The 18,668-nt window shown below is 35.4% G+C and overlaps 1 protein-coding gene across 5 annotated transcripts in view; it reads right to left on the bottom strand.

The window, feature by feature from the left end:
- SOX5 (SRY (sex determining region Y)-box 5) overlaps nt 1–18,668 on the bottom strand; it is a 1,042,185-nt gene that overhangs the window by 33,342 nt on the left and 990,175 nt on the right. For 4 of the 5 annotated variants that reach the window (XM_011961451.1, XM_011961450.1, XM_011961449.1 and 1 more), the window contains one exon: nt 9,715–9,892. The exons of the other annotated variant lie outside the window; for it this stretch is intronic. In XM_011961451.1, the coding sequence (XP_011816841.1) occupies nt 9,715–9,892 (178 nt within the window). The remainder of the gene's footprint in view (nt 1–9,714; nt 9,893–18,668) is intronic. 5 annotated transcript variants of the gene reach the window in all.

Here is an 18,668-nt window from a genome sequence, read left to right as displayed (position 1 = left end):
CAGCAAATGGCCTTGCCTCTGATTTTGCAAAAAGCAGTAAGGCTGAACTCTTACCTTCCTGACCCTACCCACACTCTTACCTTCTGCTGCCTTCAAATTTATGTCCATTTATGCCTATTTTGCTCCTCCTGTTTCAATAAAAATGGTCACTTTGCTTTCAATCAAGGCAAATCTCCTAATAAGAGTTCTAGATTTCTATACTTCTTCATTGATTATTCTGTTTCTCATTTGTATCATCTATCTAATTATCTCTACCCTCTCTACCACCTCAACCTGTAGATACTTAAGGTTCTCTTTTCTCCTAAAACAAGCAAATAACGTGTCTTCTTTAACTTTGTTTTGCCCTCTCTTTCCAATACTGTTTCTCTTTTTATCTTTGAAGTCAAGCCTCTCAAAGATGTATTATCTCATAATCTCCCATTCCCTCCGTACTCTCCAGTTCTCACTGCAATCTTGTTTCTGTTGCTATTGGTCTTTAGTTGTCGATTAAATCCAAAGGACATTTTCCATTTCTTGAGAGGGATGACAGCATTGACCATCCTCTCATTATTGAATCTCATTTTAGCACTGTTCCTTTTTCCTCATTGCCTCTCCTCTGTGTTTGTATCCCTTCCTGGGACCCTTCCTTCACCTAATCCTTAGATTTTGATTCAAGATTCCAATTATTAGAAAAAGCATGTGTTCTGGAGCTGGGCAAGCCTGAATTAAAATCCTAGCTTTGACACTTACTAGCTACATAAATTATACAAGTTGTTTTACTTTTCTAAGTTTCAAGTAACTTTGAGTAATTTCTCATAAGTTAAATAGGGATAACACTCACTAGATAACAGAAATGTCAAGATTAAGTGAGGTTATATAGTTTTTCATCATAATAAATGGTCAATGAAAGTTATTCAGTAACTGTCACTTTATAAAATGGCACAGTAAAATAAGTAGAATTTGGAAATTGGATTCAACTGGATCTGGGATTTCCAGTTCTTGGTAAGTGTGATATTTGACAAATTTTAATGCCCAATCTAAGTTTTCACTTCCCTTAACTACAAAATGAAGGTAAAGTTGATGGAAGAATTAGACGAAATAACACATGTGAAGGAGGAAATAGCATGTGGTATCTGCAGAGGCAGGAAAAGATGTTAGACTCCTTTCTTTACTCTTCACACTTTCATTTTCCCTATATGTTCACTCTTAGCACTCTTGTTAACATGGCTTTGACTATTATGATGCAATCTGTGAGGAGATGTCATTCCTTGGCTGGCACAGAGGTTCAATTAAATGGGCGTCAGACCATAAAGGCCAAAGAGACACATAATGGCTATCTGATAGATACATTTTATTCTGCCTTCATTATAGATTCAAGCAACAATTGCATCTAAAGTCAGGATCAGATGGGAGGGCATGTGTATAGGAGAGGTTTGGTGAACCTCAGTCTTAAGAGGAAAACGAGATGGCAAAGGTTAATATAACTTCCAGTTAACATCTCAAATGAGATTTGGAAAATGTGGGTTAGAAATCATTAATGTAAGAAATTTGTGAGATTCTGTAACTTTGTTAAATTCACTATAATTTTATTTATTTATTTATTTATTTTTGAAACAAGGTCTTACCCAGGCTGGAGTGCAGTGGCACGATCATAGCTCACTGCAAACTTGAACTTCTGGGCTCAAGCAATCCACCTGCCTCAGCCTCCTGAGTAGCTGGCACTATGGGCACTACTACCCCCAGTTACTTTTTAAGGTTTTGTAGAGATTGAGTCTTGCTATGTTGCCCAGGCTGGTCTAGAACTCCTGGATTCACACCATTCTCCCGCCTTGGCCTCCCAAAGTGCTAGTGTGACAGGTGTGAGCCACCATGCCTGGCCTACAATTCGATGTTTTATGCTTTGGTGTTTCTTCTTAACCATTACCAAAAATATTCTCAAAATTTTTGTTTTTCTTAACTAAAAAGGTCCCTTATATATTTTTTCAGAGGCAGAAAAGAAGGGACAAACTAGAAAGTCTAATTTTTGAGGAGATCAACTCTAAAAGGAAAGAATTAGTAATGGCTGCTATACAAGGAAAGAAAATAAAATACAAAACCACTTGTAATGGGTTGAATTTTGTCTGCCCAACAGATATATCTAAGTCCTAAACTTCATTATCTATGACTCTAGCCTCTTTTGAAAACAAGGTCTTTGAAGATGTAATTAAGGATCTCGAGGTGAGATCACCCTGAAATTAAGGTTGATATTCGTCTAATCCAATAACCAGTTTCCTTAAAAGAGGAGAGAGATTTGACCCATAGAAATAGGGGAGAAAGCAAAGTGAATAGGCAGGCAGAGATTGGAGTTAGGCATCTATGAGCCAGGACTGTCTGCAGCATGGAGGCATGGAACAGATTCTCATTCAGAGCTTCCGGAAGGAACGAACCCTGCTGACACCTTAATTTCAGATTTCTAGTCCCCGGAATAGCAAGAGAATAAATTTCTGTTTCAACCCACCCAGTTTACACTAATTTCTAATGGCAGCTCTAGGAAACCAATATGCCACCCCTGGTCTTTACCATGTCTCTAACAATTAAGAAATGATCCCAAGAACTGTAAAATAACTACTGCTTGCCTCAAACCCTTCCAGATTGCCAGATACGTGTATCTGTTTATTCACTAAGCTTCTCTACTTGAATGTCCCATAAGTACCTGAAATACAGCTGTCTGGTATACAATTCATCATCTTTCCACGGCCTCAATCCCTGCTTTCTAAATTCCATAGACCTTGTCAGTTGCCCTTCCAATCCTTGGGAATAATTTAAGGTCTCTCCTCTACCCTCTAAAGATACAAGGCAAGCAAGCCCTGACAGCTGCACTTCTTCCTCAGCTCTCAAATTTGCTTCTCCATCCTCTGTTTTCATGAAAGTCACCTGATATCCCACTGTGCCTTAGCCTCCTAACTGGTTTTCCTGTCTTTAGGCTTACACTCTTTGAATTTGTGTCTACTCTCTTTCCAGATAAAGCATTTCAAAATATTTCAAAAAAAAAAAATAAAAAAAAATGCCAGTTATGGTGGCACACGCCTCTAATCCCAGCACTTTGGGAGGCTGAGGTGCGTAGATCACTTGACCTCAGGAGTTCGAAATCAGCCTGGGCAACACGGTGAAATCCCATCTCTACAAAAAAACACAAAAAATTAGTGGGGCTTGATGGTGCTTGCCTGTAATCCCAGCTACCTGGGGGGCTGAGGCAGAGAACTGCTTGAGCCTGGGAGATGGAGGCTTCAGTGAGCCATTTTCACCTGCCACTGCACTTCAGCTTGGGTGACAAAGCAAGAATCCGTCTAAAGATAAAAATAGAAATATTTGAATCTATCTATGTGTATTAAAAAAAATTGATGTCAAAATCCCTGATTACAAACTCTCCTCTGGTACCCTAGTGCTTCCAAAAACATTTCATAAAATAATGATCTGTAATAGCCCACGAAAAAATAATTCCATGTACAAGTAAGTGTAGGAAATACAAAATTAAAGTTAAAAAGGCTTAATTGCATGAATTCTTAAAATCCTGAATAAGTGAATGTGCATTCTGAATCTTCAAGAGATCACAGTGTACAGCTTTTACTGGAACTTTTAAAACTCTTTCATGTTCCCGGAAAATCGTCATTCTGAGATAAGTCCCAAACTCTTTCACAAGGCCTAAGAATCTCCTCATGATATCAACTCTGCTTGTCTTTCCTGTGTCCCCTCTTGCCAGTCTGTCATGAGTCCCGTGTTTAAGCTGTACACGACATTCTCCCTTTTCCAAGGACAGGCCTTCATCCTTTCACTTCACACTCCTGTATCCCAAGTTCTCCTCTTTGGCTGAAAGGCTCTTTCTGGTGTGTGTGTGTGTGTGTGAATTTATTCAAACATCACCCCTTCTGTGAGAACTTCTCTCACATACCCTAGACATGTTCTTGGACAAGATTAGTGCTTCCCACACGTGTTCCTTCAAAACCTTGTGAATGTTTTTATTGTCATATTGTCTTGCATTTGTCTTTCATAGTGGTCTATGGACTACTTGGCATTTTTTAGTTCAATCTATTATTCCTTTGGCCCAGGGCACGATCTGTTGAAGAAACAAATGCATATTCTAAGTTGAAAGTATCTGCCTTGATAATTCCAAGTCTATTGATCATTTCTGTCATCTTATCAATAGAAGCCTGGACCATATGGTACAGATTTATTAAAATTCATGGATTTAACAGATGATATTAATGCAACACAAATTCTTATTTACTACATATTTATTTTATATAGGACTTTTCAGTTGTAGGTAAAAGTAATGGCATATGTGTTTCCAGTGATTTTCAACAAACATAATTTTTTTCTATTTTTGTGGTCATTTATCAGCATTACATTTTTGACACCAGGATAAATAGACAATTTTTTATCTGTGAAAGCTCACAGGAATTAGATAATACATGTGAAAGCAGTTTGCAAACTGTAAAGTGTTATGCAAATGTTAATTGCCAGATGTCTTTGAATGATATCTCCAACTTCCTGATAATCCAATGGCTTTCCATGAATCACAATATTCTTTTACATTCCTTCAATCACTTTCCCGCTAAAAAGGTTTTTCTCATTAAAATCCTTGTATAAATTTTGCTTATTAAAAACCAGCTTGGCATAGTGACTCATGCCCGTAATCGCAGCACTTTGGGAGGCTGATGTGGGCAAATCCCTTGAGTCCAGGAGTACGAGGCCAGACTGGACAACAAGGGGAAATCCATCTCTAGAAAATGCAAAAATTGGCCAGGCCCGGTGGCTCACACCTGTAATCCCAGCACTTTGGGAGGCCAAGGTGGGTGGATCATGAGGTCAGGAGATCGAGACCATCCTGGCTAACACGGTGAAGCCCTGTCTCTACTAAAAATACAAAAAATTAGCTGAGCATGGTGGCAGGTGCCTATAGTACCAGCTAATCCGGAGGCTGAGGCAGGAGAATGGTGTGAACCCAGGAGGCGGAGGTTGCAGTGAGCCAAGATTGCACCACTGCACTCCAGCCTGGGTGACAGAGCGAGACGCTCTCTCTCTCTCTCTCTCTCTCTCTCTCTATATATATATATATATATATTTATTTTTGAATTTTTGGTGGTACATGCCTGTAGTCCTAGCTACTTGGGAGGCTCAGGTCGAGGATCATTTGAGTCCAGGAGGTGGAGGTTGCAGTGAGCTAATATTGTACCACCACACTCCAGCCTGGGCAACAGACAGAGTAAGTTCCTGTCTCAAATAATAATAATAATAATATTAATAATAATAATAAATACATAAAATAAAAATGTAAACTAACAAACTTTCAAAATAATATCCTCCTTCAAGTCATCATATATTAAACTGGATGCTGTACAAATCAAGTAGCCAATTAATGGACTTGGAAATATTACCCTTTGTTTTACTGGGTCAATGTGCATTTACTACATTTGCTCAGGTATAGTTACTTTTCAAGCGTTAATGCCTCTGAGGAAGGAAGGCTAAGAACAGTACATTCCAATATGTTTCAAAGATGTGCTAGGAAAAAGACTGCAGGCACCGAAAGTCTCAGTCCAAGGCTGTTGTCTGCTTACCCTCCAGACTAAGCAAAACGTATGGCAAAGGGAGAGTATTTAAATCTCATTTGTTACATGTATGAGTGAAATGATAAATGACCCTAAAGAGCAATGCAGAGTGGCTACCGAAAGGCAACAACTAAAAAGAATGAATGCCAACCAATAAATTATGGTTATAAGGCTCCAAAATCCATTAGCTCTAAGTCTGGATAAGTTACTAGATTTTTATGTACATTTATTTCCTTAAAATTAAAGCTGAGGTAATAGATATAGAATCATAGAATTGTCTACGCTCTGACAAAAAATTACTTCAAATCCCTAGGTAGACACGTAGGCTCTTGTGGTCTGTGTTCCCTATCTGCTAAATAACAAGCTTTGACTAGATTATATGGATATCTACTCCATCTAGTTAAGGGTCTATAATTGTAGAACAGCTGCAGTGAGAAAATAGATGGAAAAAATGCTTTGAAAAAAAAGTTAAAAGTGTTATACATATGTTCGATATAGGTGGAAAAAGCCAATAAGGGAAAGATAACATCTGGTCAAAAGATTCTAAAATTACCCATCATTCTTCTGAACTACTCATGCCTTTTAAGGATCTCCTTTCTTTGGAGCTGCCTATCATTTGCGTACCATATCAAAAGCATTCTTATAGAATACACTGTAATATTGGTCACCAACCTCAAAAAGTCACTTTCTATATTTGTAGCTAATAGATATATAGCAAAGAGCCGCATGTCATTAACGATAACTTAAGTCATCTTTCAGTCCACAGTTTTCTGTGGTTTAATAATGGCATCACACACTAATTCTTCTTTCAGGAGTGACCTTTACAACACCATTAATCCTCACAGCTTTTATCCAACTACATTATTACTCATTAAAGTTTCAGCTTTCAACATCTGCATTTGTTGAAAAGAGAAAAGTAAATTGTAGTGGACTTAAATCCTTGGAAATTATGAAGGATGTGTATGTGGTGAAGGGACTTTTCAGAAAAAAAAAAGAGATGTTTTAGTAGTGGGGAAAGTCATGATAAATGACAATGTTCTTGCCTTTCTAAAATACTTTGCCATACTTAATCCTTGGGAATGCTAAAGAAAAAATATTCATACACGCTACAAATAAAAACATATTAGTTATTCTACTAGTCACATATTCCAGTTCTAACAACATCGCAAAAGTTGCTCATGTACTAACACTATGACATTTATAAGCTTACATGTATATTAGGATAGTGAATGATTCTTGCCAAATAAAATATTTTTTCTTTTACATAGTACATAAAAGTAAATCTAATCTTGGAGCTCATTTAGGATGCTGAGCCGAGTAACTGGAGTTAGACCATAAGATGAAAAAGCACACATGTGTCTGAAACCTTTTTCAAACTTCTCAAAACTTCAGTTTTCACTGTTCCTCTTTTCACTGTGGCCCCACTGCCCAGACTGAATTCCTCTTAACAAATAATCTGGAATTCTACTTTGTGGAGATTAAAACATTTGATACACACTCCTTCAGCCTTCATTCTGATCATTCCAAAATTTCTCTGAAATTTTACCATTTATCTCTTCTTTTCCTTCAGTCTCAGGAAGAAGAAAAGTTTTTCTCCTTTACCAGGGTTAATCCCTTCCCATCACTTTTCATATCTATACATGTCTTTTGCACTTTTTCATATCTATACATGGCTTTAACTCTTCTTCCTCTCCCCCCTTGAAGCGTAATATACATATTCCTATTTTAAAACCTGTCTCTACTTAACCTTCTCAAAGTATTATCACTTTCCAACACCAAACTTAGAAAGATGAGTTTATGTCTCCATCTCCAAATTAACTTTCTTTCCTCATAGTCTTCTGCTCTGTATAACTGGAAATCTATTCAAACCATTCTATTAAAATTTCTCTCTCAGTCTACCTGTCCATGAACTCCAACCAAATCCTAAGGCTCTTATTCTTCACGTTCTTTAATTGTCCTGCAGAAGTTGCACCATTAAATAATCCCTCTTTTTTGAAACTTAGTTTTCCTAGGCTAGCATGACATTACCCTATCTTCACTCTTATTCTAAAATACCCACTTGCTCTTTATTCTTATTCTCAGACACTCAACTTACTCTTCATCAGTTTTGCATCTAAAAAAAGTATAGTTGTTCTAAAATATATCCAAAGATACTTTAATACTCTCTACTTCAGTTGGAGCCTAATTCTCCTTGCCTTGAGTTGGGCTGGATTTAATGATTCTCTTATAAGAAACAGAATAAAGCAGAATTGCCTCTGGATGAACGTGGAGAACAGGTTATAAAAGACACTGTGCCTTCCTCTTTGTTCTTCTCTTGGATCACTCACTCAGGAAGGTCCACTGTCATGCTACAAGCAGCCCTAGGGACAGGCCTAATGTGGCAAGAAACCAAGACCTCCAGAAAACAGATAAATGTTAAACAATAAATAATAATAAATTAGACAATAAATATTGGTTGTTTTCTGCTGCTAAGTTTTAGGTTAATTTGTTACACAGCAATAAATAATATATTAGTTATCTATATTATAATATTAATATCAGTTATCTATCTATTAGTATCTAATGCAATACCAGCTGCTAAGTTTTAGGTTAATTTGTTACATAGCAATAAATATTAGTTAGCTATATTATAATATTAATATTAGTTATCTATCTATTAGTATCTAATGTAATACCTATGATTCTTCACTCCACTTCTTTTCTTACCAAACACAGCCTTTTTTGGTGGACTTATTTGCTCTCCTGTGTTCAACCACCTCATCAAGGAATAATTTCCGTATAGAAAATTCTAGCACCTCTTTTACCTATGAGGCTTATATTTCCAGCTTCTTCCTGAACATGCCTACCTAAATAGTTCCTTGTGCTTCAAATTCAACATATATTACATGTTTATGTCTTCTCCCAAACCTGCTCCAATTCTGGGCTCCCCTTTAATTGTTAATAGAGGCATAATAATCCTTGTTATTTCATAAATTCAAAATTCTAGTTTCCTCTGTCTACAACTTGACCTTTACCAGATATATTCTATTGTGACTGAATTATGTCAATTCTTCCTTAATTAATATCTTTTTAATCAATTCTCTCCTTTGTCACTGCTTATTTCTATCTCATGTAACTTATTCTTGCCCTACACCTAAACAATGGTTTCCTGAATTCCAACATCATTCTGCCATCTCATCCTTTCAGCTTTGGCTGTGATCACTTTCCACCACACATTTTTTCTACAGTCTAGACAAATCAGTGCATTTCTCAAAAATATACTATTTCACTTTGTGATTTTTTTCTTACTGTCTAGAATGCCTAGCGATCTATCTCTTCTTCAAGGCTCAGTTTGATTTAAGATATATCTAATTCATACTCTTCTGTAGTCCTTCCCAGACAGAATCCAACACTCTCCTCTCTTTGTAGAATTTTATATGTGCTCTGCAATAGCACTTATTACAGCTGACTTATACCATAGAATGAATGACTTTCCTTTAACTAAACCATGAGCTCCTTGAGGGCTGGCCTCCTTAAAAATTGAATACAAATAATAAAAATGTCAATAAATCTGTGTTGAAATCAGTATATACAGTCTGATTTATGTATGCTGAAATTAAAATCATTGAATTTTTCAAAGTCAGCTTATAAAAGTGTTTTCTACTATTTTGTTTACTCTACTGAATTTACAATTATACAGAATTGAAGCTATCCACTCTTTATAATACTTTGGTGTTTGCAAATAATCCTCAAGCAGAATGAAAGTGAACAAACTTCACATCCTTATGGTTGACTGATGATAGAGGCAAAATGCATTTCATCATAATGTATACTTTGTGCAATTCACACAGAAAATGGAAATTTCAATGATGTAAAAGGTAAGTCACCTAACAATAACATTCTGGAACCATCACTGCTCGCTGCAATTAGTCATTTAGTCTTCTTTTTATATTGTACGGACATAGTTAGAAATATAGGTATAACCTACACGATTATATTTTCAGGAGGGCATTATAACTTAGACTTTAGTGTGAAATTTCATTTGCATGTTTAAAACGGACCTAGATGAACTCAAGCCATGTATAGAGTGTGTGTGATGTGCCATTTAAAGTTGATTCCATTCAATAGCCATAAACAGAAAATCAGCAAGAACAAAAGAAACAGAACTTACCTATTGTGCTAACTCTGGCTGAAGGGCTAGCTAACGCTGCTGGGACAGAGGCTTTGAGGGGGCCTGCCCCACTGTTTATTCTCAGAGCTGGCATATGGGGAGAGGTGGGTGATGTGGGTGATTTGCCATCAGAGGTCTTGGGTTTAGCTGATAGGTTCAGTGGCTGTGCCACTTCATCCTGCAATGATCATTAGAACATGAGCTGTGATAAGGAAAGGCTGATCAAAAATGCCTAGAAAAAAACAGGTATGCAGCCTGTCATTTCCCATCAAATTACTCTACCAATCAGTGATCTTAACATTCATTCTGAACATTACAGCATTTGGTTAGCTGCCAACATAATGTCTCCTTCAACTACACATTCCAAATACCTTTCGTATAAGAGAAAATACATGTGTACTCAACTATCCACAGAAAGCAGATAATTTTTGTAACCTGTAAGAAATATTCTTAAAAAGCTACTCTTGGTACTATATTCATTTGTATTGAGAGACATTATACATTAAATTTGAAATACGATGTAGGTAGGTTTTTTTTTTTTTAATCTCCAAAGAAAAGGGGTTGGATCTGATGCATGTTTGTACCCTGATGCCTTGGCAGAGCACCTGGAACACCCATGATGGAGGACCACAGATAGTTGTGTGCCTCCAATCAGAACTACTCTCCAAATTCAATACACACACAAGAAGATTTCTAACTTTCTTAGAAAATAATCCTTTCTCCCTAGGTTTTGCAGAAACACCTTTGAAGTTGATCTAAAAATGAAAAGAAACATAATTAACATAACCCTAATATGTACAACTTATTTATATGTCATACTGTTCTAAACACTAAACAAACACCATGTTTTCAAAATCCAGATTTGTTTTCCAGGTTCTCCTTTTAGTATACTATATGTGTCATGAAGATCATGTGATCAATTCAGCATGGTTGATGATTTCCAGCTGTTCTATGGTTTAACAGGTCAAAACACAGTTTATACTCAATTTTAAATCGTTCTCTTAGGTAATTTCATACATGAGACTTATGGATACAGTATCATTAAAATTTATATCACATCATATACGAATACAAGAATGAGATAATATTAACATTATATAACTTTTTACATTGGAAATTGAAAAGGTTATTTTGTTCCTTTCCTGTGCTCTAACATTGGAATATTGTGCCACTTGTTTATATATCAATGTTTACAATATATAAAATTTTACATTAATATCATTGTAGAATAAAAATTTAGTTTCCACTTAGCTATTTCATGAGTTAAGAACAAAAAATATTTACCAATAACAGGATGATCTGTTGAAAGTAGAAAAATTTTTAATCAAATGGGGTAGTCATGTGACATTAAAGTGTATGTTAATTACTGTATACAAAAGTTTAATGCACAGTTTTACCAAAAGAACCACTGAAATGAATCACTTTACAAAATGGTCAAATGGTAAAATATGACATCAATTTCAAGTTGATATATATATATATATATATACACACACACACACACACACACACATATACACACACACTTTTTTTAACTTAATTTTTTTTTTTTTTTTGAGATGGAGTCTTGCTCTGTTGCCCAGGCTGGAGTGCAGTGGTGCAATCTTGGTTCATTGTGATCTCCGCCTCCCAGTTCAAGTGATTCTCCTGCCTCAGCCTCCTGGGTAGCTGGGACTACAGGTGCACACCACCATGTCTGGCTAATTTTTGTATTTTTAGTAGAGACGAGGTTTCACCATGTTGGCCAGGCTAGTCTTGAACTCCTGACCTCAAGTGATCTGCCTGCCTTGGCCTCCCAAAGTGCTGGGATTACAGGTGTGAGCCATGGCGCCTGGCATCAAGTCTATATTTTTAAGTGGTTTAATATTATTAGATTATTATTTGATTCTGTAGTTATGTGCACTTAAGAATCCCATGAACAGACTAGGAAAAAAATTACTCTTGTAATACATCTTATTTCAGTTTATATTGTTTGTTTCAGTAAAAGAAATTTTGAAAATTCATGAGATAATTCAAATTAGCAATCTTCTATGATATCAGATACGTAAGAAATTAAAGATGATTATACCAAATCTATATTGATTCATAGGATCTTGACAGGAAATGAAATAATTCCATGATTGATGCAACATATAATTTGGAGAAGTTTACTTTAGCATTTTAAAAACTACACGGGCAATGGCCAGGTGCAGTGGCTCACACCTGTAATCCCAGCACTTTGAGAGGCTGAGGCGGGCAGATCACAAGGTCAGGAGATCGAGACTATCCTGGCCAACATGGTGAAACCTTGTCTCTACTAAAAATACAAAAAGTTAGCTGAGCATGGTAGCACGCATCTGTAGTCCCAGGTACTCACTTGAACTGGGGAGGCTGAGGCTGCAGTGAGTGAGATCGTGCCACTGCACTCCAGCCTGGGCAATAGAGTGAAACTGTGTCAGAAAAAAAAAAAAAAAAGCTATAGGGGCAATATTATCCCTAAATTGTTCAATCTGAAACATGACTTGTTCAACCATAATCTCTATATATGATGTCATAATTGGCAGCAATATGGAAGTATTGTATCCTCACATTTTAATCTAGTATGAATGAATACTTCTCAAAATGTGGTTCACAGACTAGCACCATAAGCACACCTGGGAACTTGTTAGAAAGGCAAATTCTCCATCATAGAATCTCAGAGGATGGGTCCAGCAACCTGTGTTTAACAAGTATTCATTCCCAGGTGATTCTGATGTACACTTAAGCGTAAGAGCCACTGCCTCATCTATTAATAATATAAAGGGAGACTATTGAAAAAGTTTTATTAGACTTCCAAAGCCTTTAAAAAGCTTCTTCTATATAAGAAGATAACATTAAAAACATGTAATATTACCTCAGTGTTTAAAATATAATTGGGACATAACATATGCTAATAATGGAAACATTCATATGCATAATAAATTGAATGTTACTGAGATTCCATGGGACAATAAAGATTAGAATCCAGATCTACTCTTGGTCAGTTAAGCCTAAATATCCTGACTGTCAGGGACTTTACTATTTACTACGCAGCTGTAAATATTCCAGGCACTGTTTTCCCCTCGCAATGTAGTACCTCTTTACTACCTTCTGTGTGAAACTGACTTCTGTCATGACGTCTTTAGAACTTCTTTTTGACATCATCATAACTCTTGCAGAAGTTTCGGGAGATGCTTGGATCAAAGATGGCTGTTTTACTTGAATGTGAAGAAAAGAAAAAGAAACAAAACAAAAAAAGCAAAACAAAGCAAAGAGAAGGACTGTATTCCCAGAGTTGGAACAGGGAAGATTTTTATGAGCAGAGAGGAAACACAGTGTGAGTGTATAGTGAGGGGGGGAATGGTGGTATTGATGAAGATGATGTGGATGTGGGTGCTGATGGGATGAAGTTTCGTATGTCTTAGCTTTAAGCACTAATAACTATTATATGCCCATGCTGAAAGATAACTATTCAAAGCATTTATTAGAGCAAGAGACCCACTGAAACTCTTAGTATGCACCTCCATTTAAGGCAGCACAGATGTCTGAAAGCCAAAAAGTGCAAGGCCCCAAGGACATAATAGAGGTTGACAGTTCCAAAGTTGATATAAATGTCATTCAAAATTGCCCTTTCCTTCTCTTCCATTGTGTGACCAGGCTAATGGTATATTAATAAGAACTCACATTCTTGATCTTTATACTGGTAACTGTACAAATAATTTTGACCCATTATATGATATTATTTCACAATTTTGTTCTGTTAATAATTTACTACTGAGCTGGTATACCAAATGCCTATTATTTATGAAGAATACAAAAATTACACTAGTTTCCCATTTTATATTAATTATTTTTCATTTGAGTAGATGAAAATTAAAAAATCTTAACTATAAAATGGACATGGACAATTTACTTCTGGAATGCATTCTTATAATATAAATATGTGCAAAAAAAGCTGAAGGCAAGACTTTTCTTTTGTTTTTTACTTGTAATCCTATGTTGGAGAAATTTGAAAGCTTAACATGATTAACCCCTATTCTTACAAATAAAACACACATTTAAACATGTTAAATAAATTACTTATGAAGAAAAGGATGTGAGTAATTTTCAAGGTCAAAAATAATGGAAAAAGATACTATTTCTATCAACTACACCATCAAGCAGTGAGCAAAGCAATTTCCTGTTAATTACTTGCCTAATAGTTAAATGAGGTTGCCAACTGGAACTTTTGAAAATAACATATTTCATAATTATTTCATCTATACACAAAGAGTTGACAATTTAGTTATCTGCCTAGTAGCTCCAAACTTGTATATCATAAATATAAGCATTTATGTTTAAGTAAATGTGTAAGTTAAACAAATTTTAACTAGTAGAAGGCTATAATTTACATCTATAGGGTTCATTATAAATATTCCAAAGAATTTATTTAATCTTCACGACTATGAAGTAATTACTAATCTTGTGGAGGAAAGTAAGGCTTAGAAAGTTCTAATGAAACCCAGGTTTTTGGACTCAACATACAATACTCTTTTAATTTCTGTGACAAATTTAATCTTAAATTTAAAAAGGCATTGATGGAATGTAAGTTCTGAAATTCAGTCCTAGCTATATAATTCTGCTACACAATAACCGCATGAAAAATAATATATCTGCAATAAAATGATGTAGTACAAACATTTGCCATTTTATACATAAAAAAGTTAAGGCACAAATTCACTTGTCTCGGTGACTTGTGCTTCTCTGTCCTCTATGCTATGTAGCATTGAAAATTTCCTTTAATACTAAAGAGTGGTTTGGACTATTCTTTTGGAAAAATCTCAAGAGTTCATGTACACATGGTACAAGAAAATAATATTTTAGAAGCTCACTCATGATATAACTTCTTCTAATCAATTACTAGGCTAATCTTAGTTTTCTGGGATAGAAGGCAAAGTAAGTAAAATCCAAATAAAAATACAGGTCTGGGATGTTCCATTTACATAATTATAGCTACGATAACTTATCTGAAAGCTAACATCTCAATACCAGGTGGTCACAGTAGTAGAAATACTATAGAGGCCTTAATCAGTTAATCCCAGCCAATGACAATTTGCCACACAGATGAAAATAAATTGCATAAAGAATGTGGAACAAATATGTAGCCTTAGATGCACTGAGGGAATACCAATTGTCACCATAAACTTATTCCACATAAAGTTAAACACTATGAAATAAATATACAAAGTTAAAATATATTTCATTTAGTTGGTTTTCAAACAATTTATTCTAGAAGAAAATATGTTACTGTCACATAATTGTATAAAAGTCATAATTTTATAATGTACAAACACCAAATGATTTAGAGAAATCAAACATAATTTAACAAACAGAAAGCAGTCTTAGCAATCCTGGGGTGTTATTTCTCTCTCCCCACTCCTTAGCTTTTCAATTCTTTGTTAAGGAGCTTTAATAGAGAACTAGATAATAGAGATCCAAGCATCCTAGAGAATTCTATTTGTTTCTGTTTCTCTGTTCTTCTTCTCACAACATGGAAATACACCCACATGTAGGTTGCTAGACCACAAAATGCACTACCGAGGACATGCACATGATTAAACCTTTCAGAATTTCAACTTCATCTTTATTTACATCTTTATTCACATCTTTATTCATTCTCATTATCTAACTGATGATTTGGTTCATTCCATATCACAGGTGTCTCAAAATTCCACTTCCTCAAATATTTACCTAAATTAATTATTGAAAATCAAAATTTATTTGGCAGTTAACACATGTATACCAGTCTAATGGCAACAGATAAGAACAGATACATTTATTCAATCATCCATACATTCATCCATTTATTATTTATCCAATGGTATTTCAACTATTTATTAATGGCTATTATATGCCAGGCATTAGAAACCCATAAACCAAAGGACATTTAGGCATGGAGCTTTGAGGCTTTTGTTTTACGTGGTCAGTAATAAAGAAAATAAGTCCACTTACTTTTTATTTAAAACCTAGATATATATTTAAGTGGAAGTGTGTGTATGTGTTTAAACTTCTTTGAGAACAGTTTGTCTTTATACTCAATATAATGTTTCATTTATAAAAATACTTTGATTCTTCAACAGCCATACAATGATTGAAAATGTATACATACATATATATGTGTGTGTGTGTGTGTGTGTAAATAAAATTTCAGGCTTGTTCCTCTGCATGATTTGAAAATTGTGATTGTCCCTATGTTTATCATAAATACTCATGTGAAATAAGTAGCAGTAATAACAAATGGGGATGAGTAAAGGCATTCATGAAACATGTTGCAAAATTAATCATGCTGCCGCTATTATCCTCTCTGATGAAATACTCGTATTAACCTAAGTAGGGAAGTTACACGACAGCCTGAATTGCATAATGTGCGCTGTTGCTGCACCTCTCTTCCCCAGCTTGTGCACAACACTCATCCTTTCTCATTCATTTTCCACCTCAATGCACTGCGGGAGCCCTCTCTCACCTCTCCTACCCAAATAAGGCATTTCTTTGCTACAGGTCCATAGAGGTTTACTAGAAGAAACAAAACAAACAAATATCATGAGGATCTACAAAGAGATTGAAATGTACCTGCTCAGCAGAACTTAAAGGAGAAAAGGTTTACGTTTATGTGCAAGAGTCAAAGTAGTCTAAGACAAAAATAACTAACAATCTTGAAATTATTTTCTTAGTCCTCAAGGAATTAATAATCCTACTTATGTAGCCATCCCAACTCCTTATTTAATTAGTAGGTTCCTAAAATTCAAGTCTATCATTTTACATAGCACATAGACTTGAAACCCCTTTTCATGAATGAATGCTTACTTTTAGACTTACAAATTACAAAACGCCTTGTTAACCAGGCAGAAAGAGCTCCAGGAATTCTTTGATAGGTATGCGTTTGCTTTGTTAATGCTACCATTAGACTTGATGGCCATTTAAATGTAAGTCTTCTTTAGCTGAGGGTAATATGTTCTAGCATCTCATTTGGCTTCCTTATTTGCCATTCTACACTTTTGCTTAATGTATACCTGCTTCTTTTAAAAGTAGATGCTAGTAGTGTGGTTGGGGACATGTGCTTCAATGTGGTAATTACATGTTTCTTTACATTTAATTTGCTGGCCCTTAATTAATTTAGAGGTATTCAAAGAGTACCCATCATTTTATTTGCTGTTTAAAATGCCCCCTGCTCACTTTCCCTTAATATCTCAATATTTTCCTTGTTTTCTGACTTTGTTGAATTAATGCCTCAATGCTGTAAATGATACGTGCAAGCACACACATAATATTTAAAAATAAATAAAGAATAGTGTGGCTTCTGAAATATCAACTATACTTCACATTCCCTTTTTAATTTTTTTGAGATGGAGTCTCGCTCTGTCGCCAAGGCTGGAGTGCAGTGGCGCGATCTCAGCTCACCGCAAGTTCCATCTCCCCGGTTCACGCCATTCTCCTGCCTCAGCCTCCTGAGTAGAGACGGGGTTTCACTGTGTTAGCCAGGGTGGTCTTGATCTCCTGACCTCGTGATCCACCCACCTAGGCCTCCCAAAGTGTTGGGATTACAGGCGTGAGCCATCGTCCCTGGCCCCACATTCACTTTTTAATTTCAAAAATTGCCTTGAATTAATCCAAATAATGCCATACCATTCCTTTTTTTTACATTTTCTTTCCTTCTCTTTTAATATTTATTCTCCTTTCCCTTTAAGATCTCTAATTTAGCTTTTGAAATTTTCATTTTAGATTAACTATCTAATTTTACTTTTTATTTCCAAAATATCCTAAAAATACACCATATAAATACAGTTTCCATATATTTACCAAGAATAATGTCATATTAGAAGACATTTAACCCACAATATCACATGAAAACCCACTCATAGAAATTCCACAGAGTAAGTTTTTCTAACTATACTTGAAAAGAGGAAGAATGGGAGGAATACATGTGTCAACAATAATGTGTGATGAGAACAGTTATAGTTATAACATGAGCCAGTAGGAAATGTATGGTGTTTCCAATTCAACTTCGTTTAACCTCTGGTCCCCAGACAACTTCAAATTCCTAATAATAATGGTTATTTTGTCCTATAGTGTTCATTACAGCTGGATGATTGCTATGATCTTTTGAAATGATTAACAGTTCTTCTACCAAGAGGCTAAAAGGAAGCATAGAGCAGTAAGAATTGATGTTAATAATCACACCAGTTCCTCTTTTTAACCTCTAAATGTAAATCTCCAAAAGCTTTTAAAAATGCTTTAGAGAAATTAAGGAGTTGGTCGCTCTTGTACAAGAAAATGTAATGTGTTTTTGACACCACCTGGTAAGTCCTTAAATTTATAATTACAAAGCATTTGTCATTGTTGCTTTCCTGTTAGTTCCACTTGAAGATCTGTATACAAACATAAGCCAAGAACCACAAAACTGTTAAATGATGGAATAGATTCATTAAAAAAAAGTAAAACAGGAGCTCACAGAGCAATACAACTTTATAAAACAAAGAAATGGAAGTCATGCTGATCAAATTCTACTATCATCTCTATGTTGGAAACGGCATTTCCACCTGAACCTAAATGTACAAAATGAGCACATCAGCATCTCTACTGGAATCTACAAAAGGAATTACTATCAAAAGGAAAGCAGAACAATATAACATCATCAAAGCAAATCAGTGGTAGAAGGTTTGATCCATTGGAGTCATATAAAAGAGAAGTAAAAATACCACATGAAGGCATGGATAGCCCACTGAGGTGGGGGAAGAAAAACTGATGAAAATATTAATGAAACACTGATGAACTTGAAACAAAACAAAATGAAACACTTTGAAGGACTCTCAGAGGGCTCCAAAATTCCTTTTCAAAATATATATCTATGGCTCTCTGAGAGATTTATGTTTTCTCAGACCTCTGAAAAGTTTGGTCTGGTTATATGCAGATATATCATC

Source organism: Colobus angolensis, unplaced genomic scaffold, assembly GCF_000951035.1.
Source record: "Colobus angolensis palliatus isolate OR3802 unplaced genomic scaffold, Cang.pa_1.0 Scaffold550, whole genome shotgun sequence".
NCBI lineage: Eukaryota > Metazoa > Chordata > Mammalia > Primates > Cercopithecidae > Colobus > Colobus angolensis.
The sequence above is the reverse complement of the archived record's forward strand: the minus strand, read 5'-3'. Positions and strand labels throughout refer to the sequence as shown.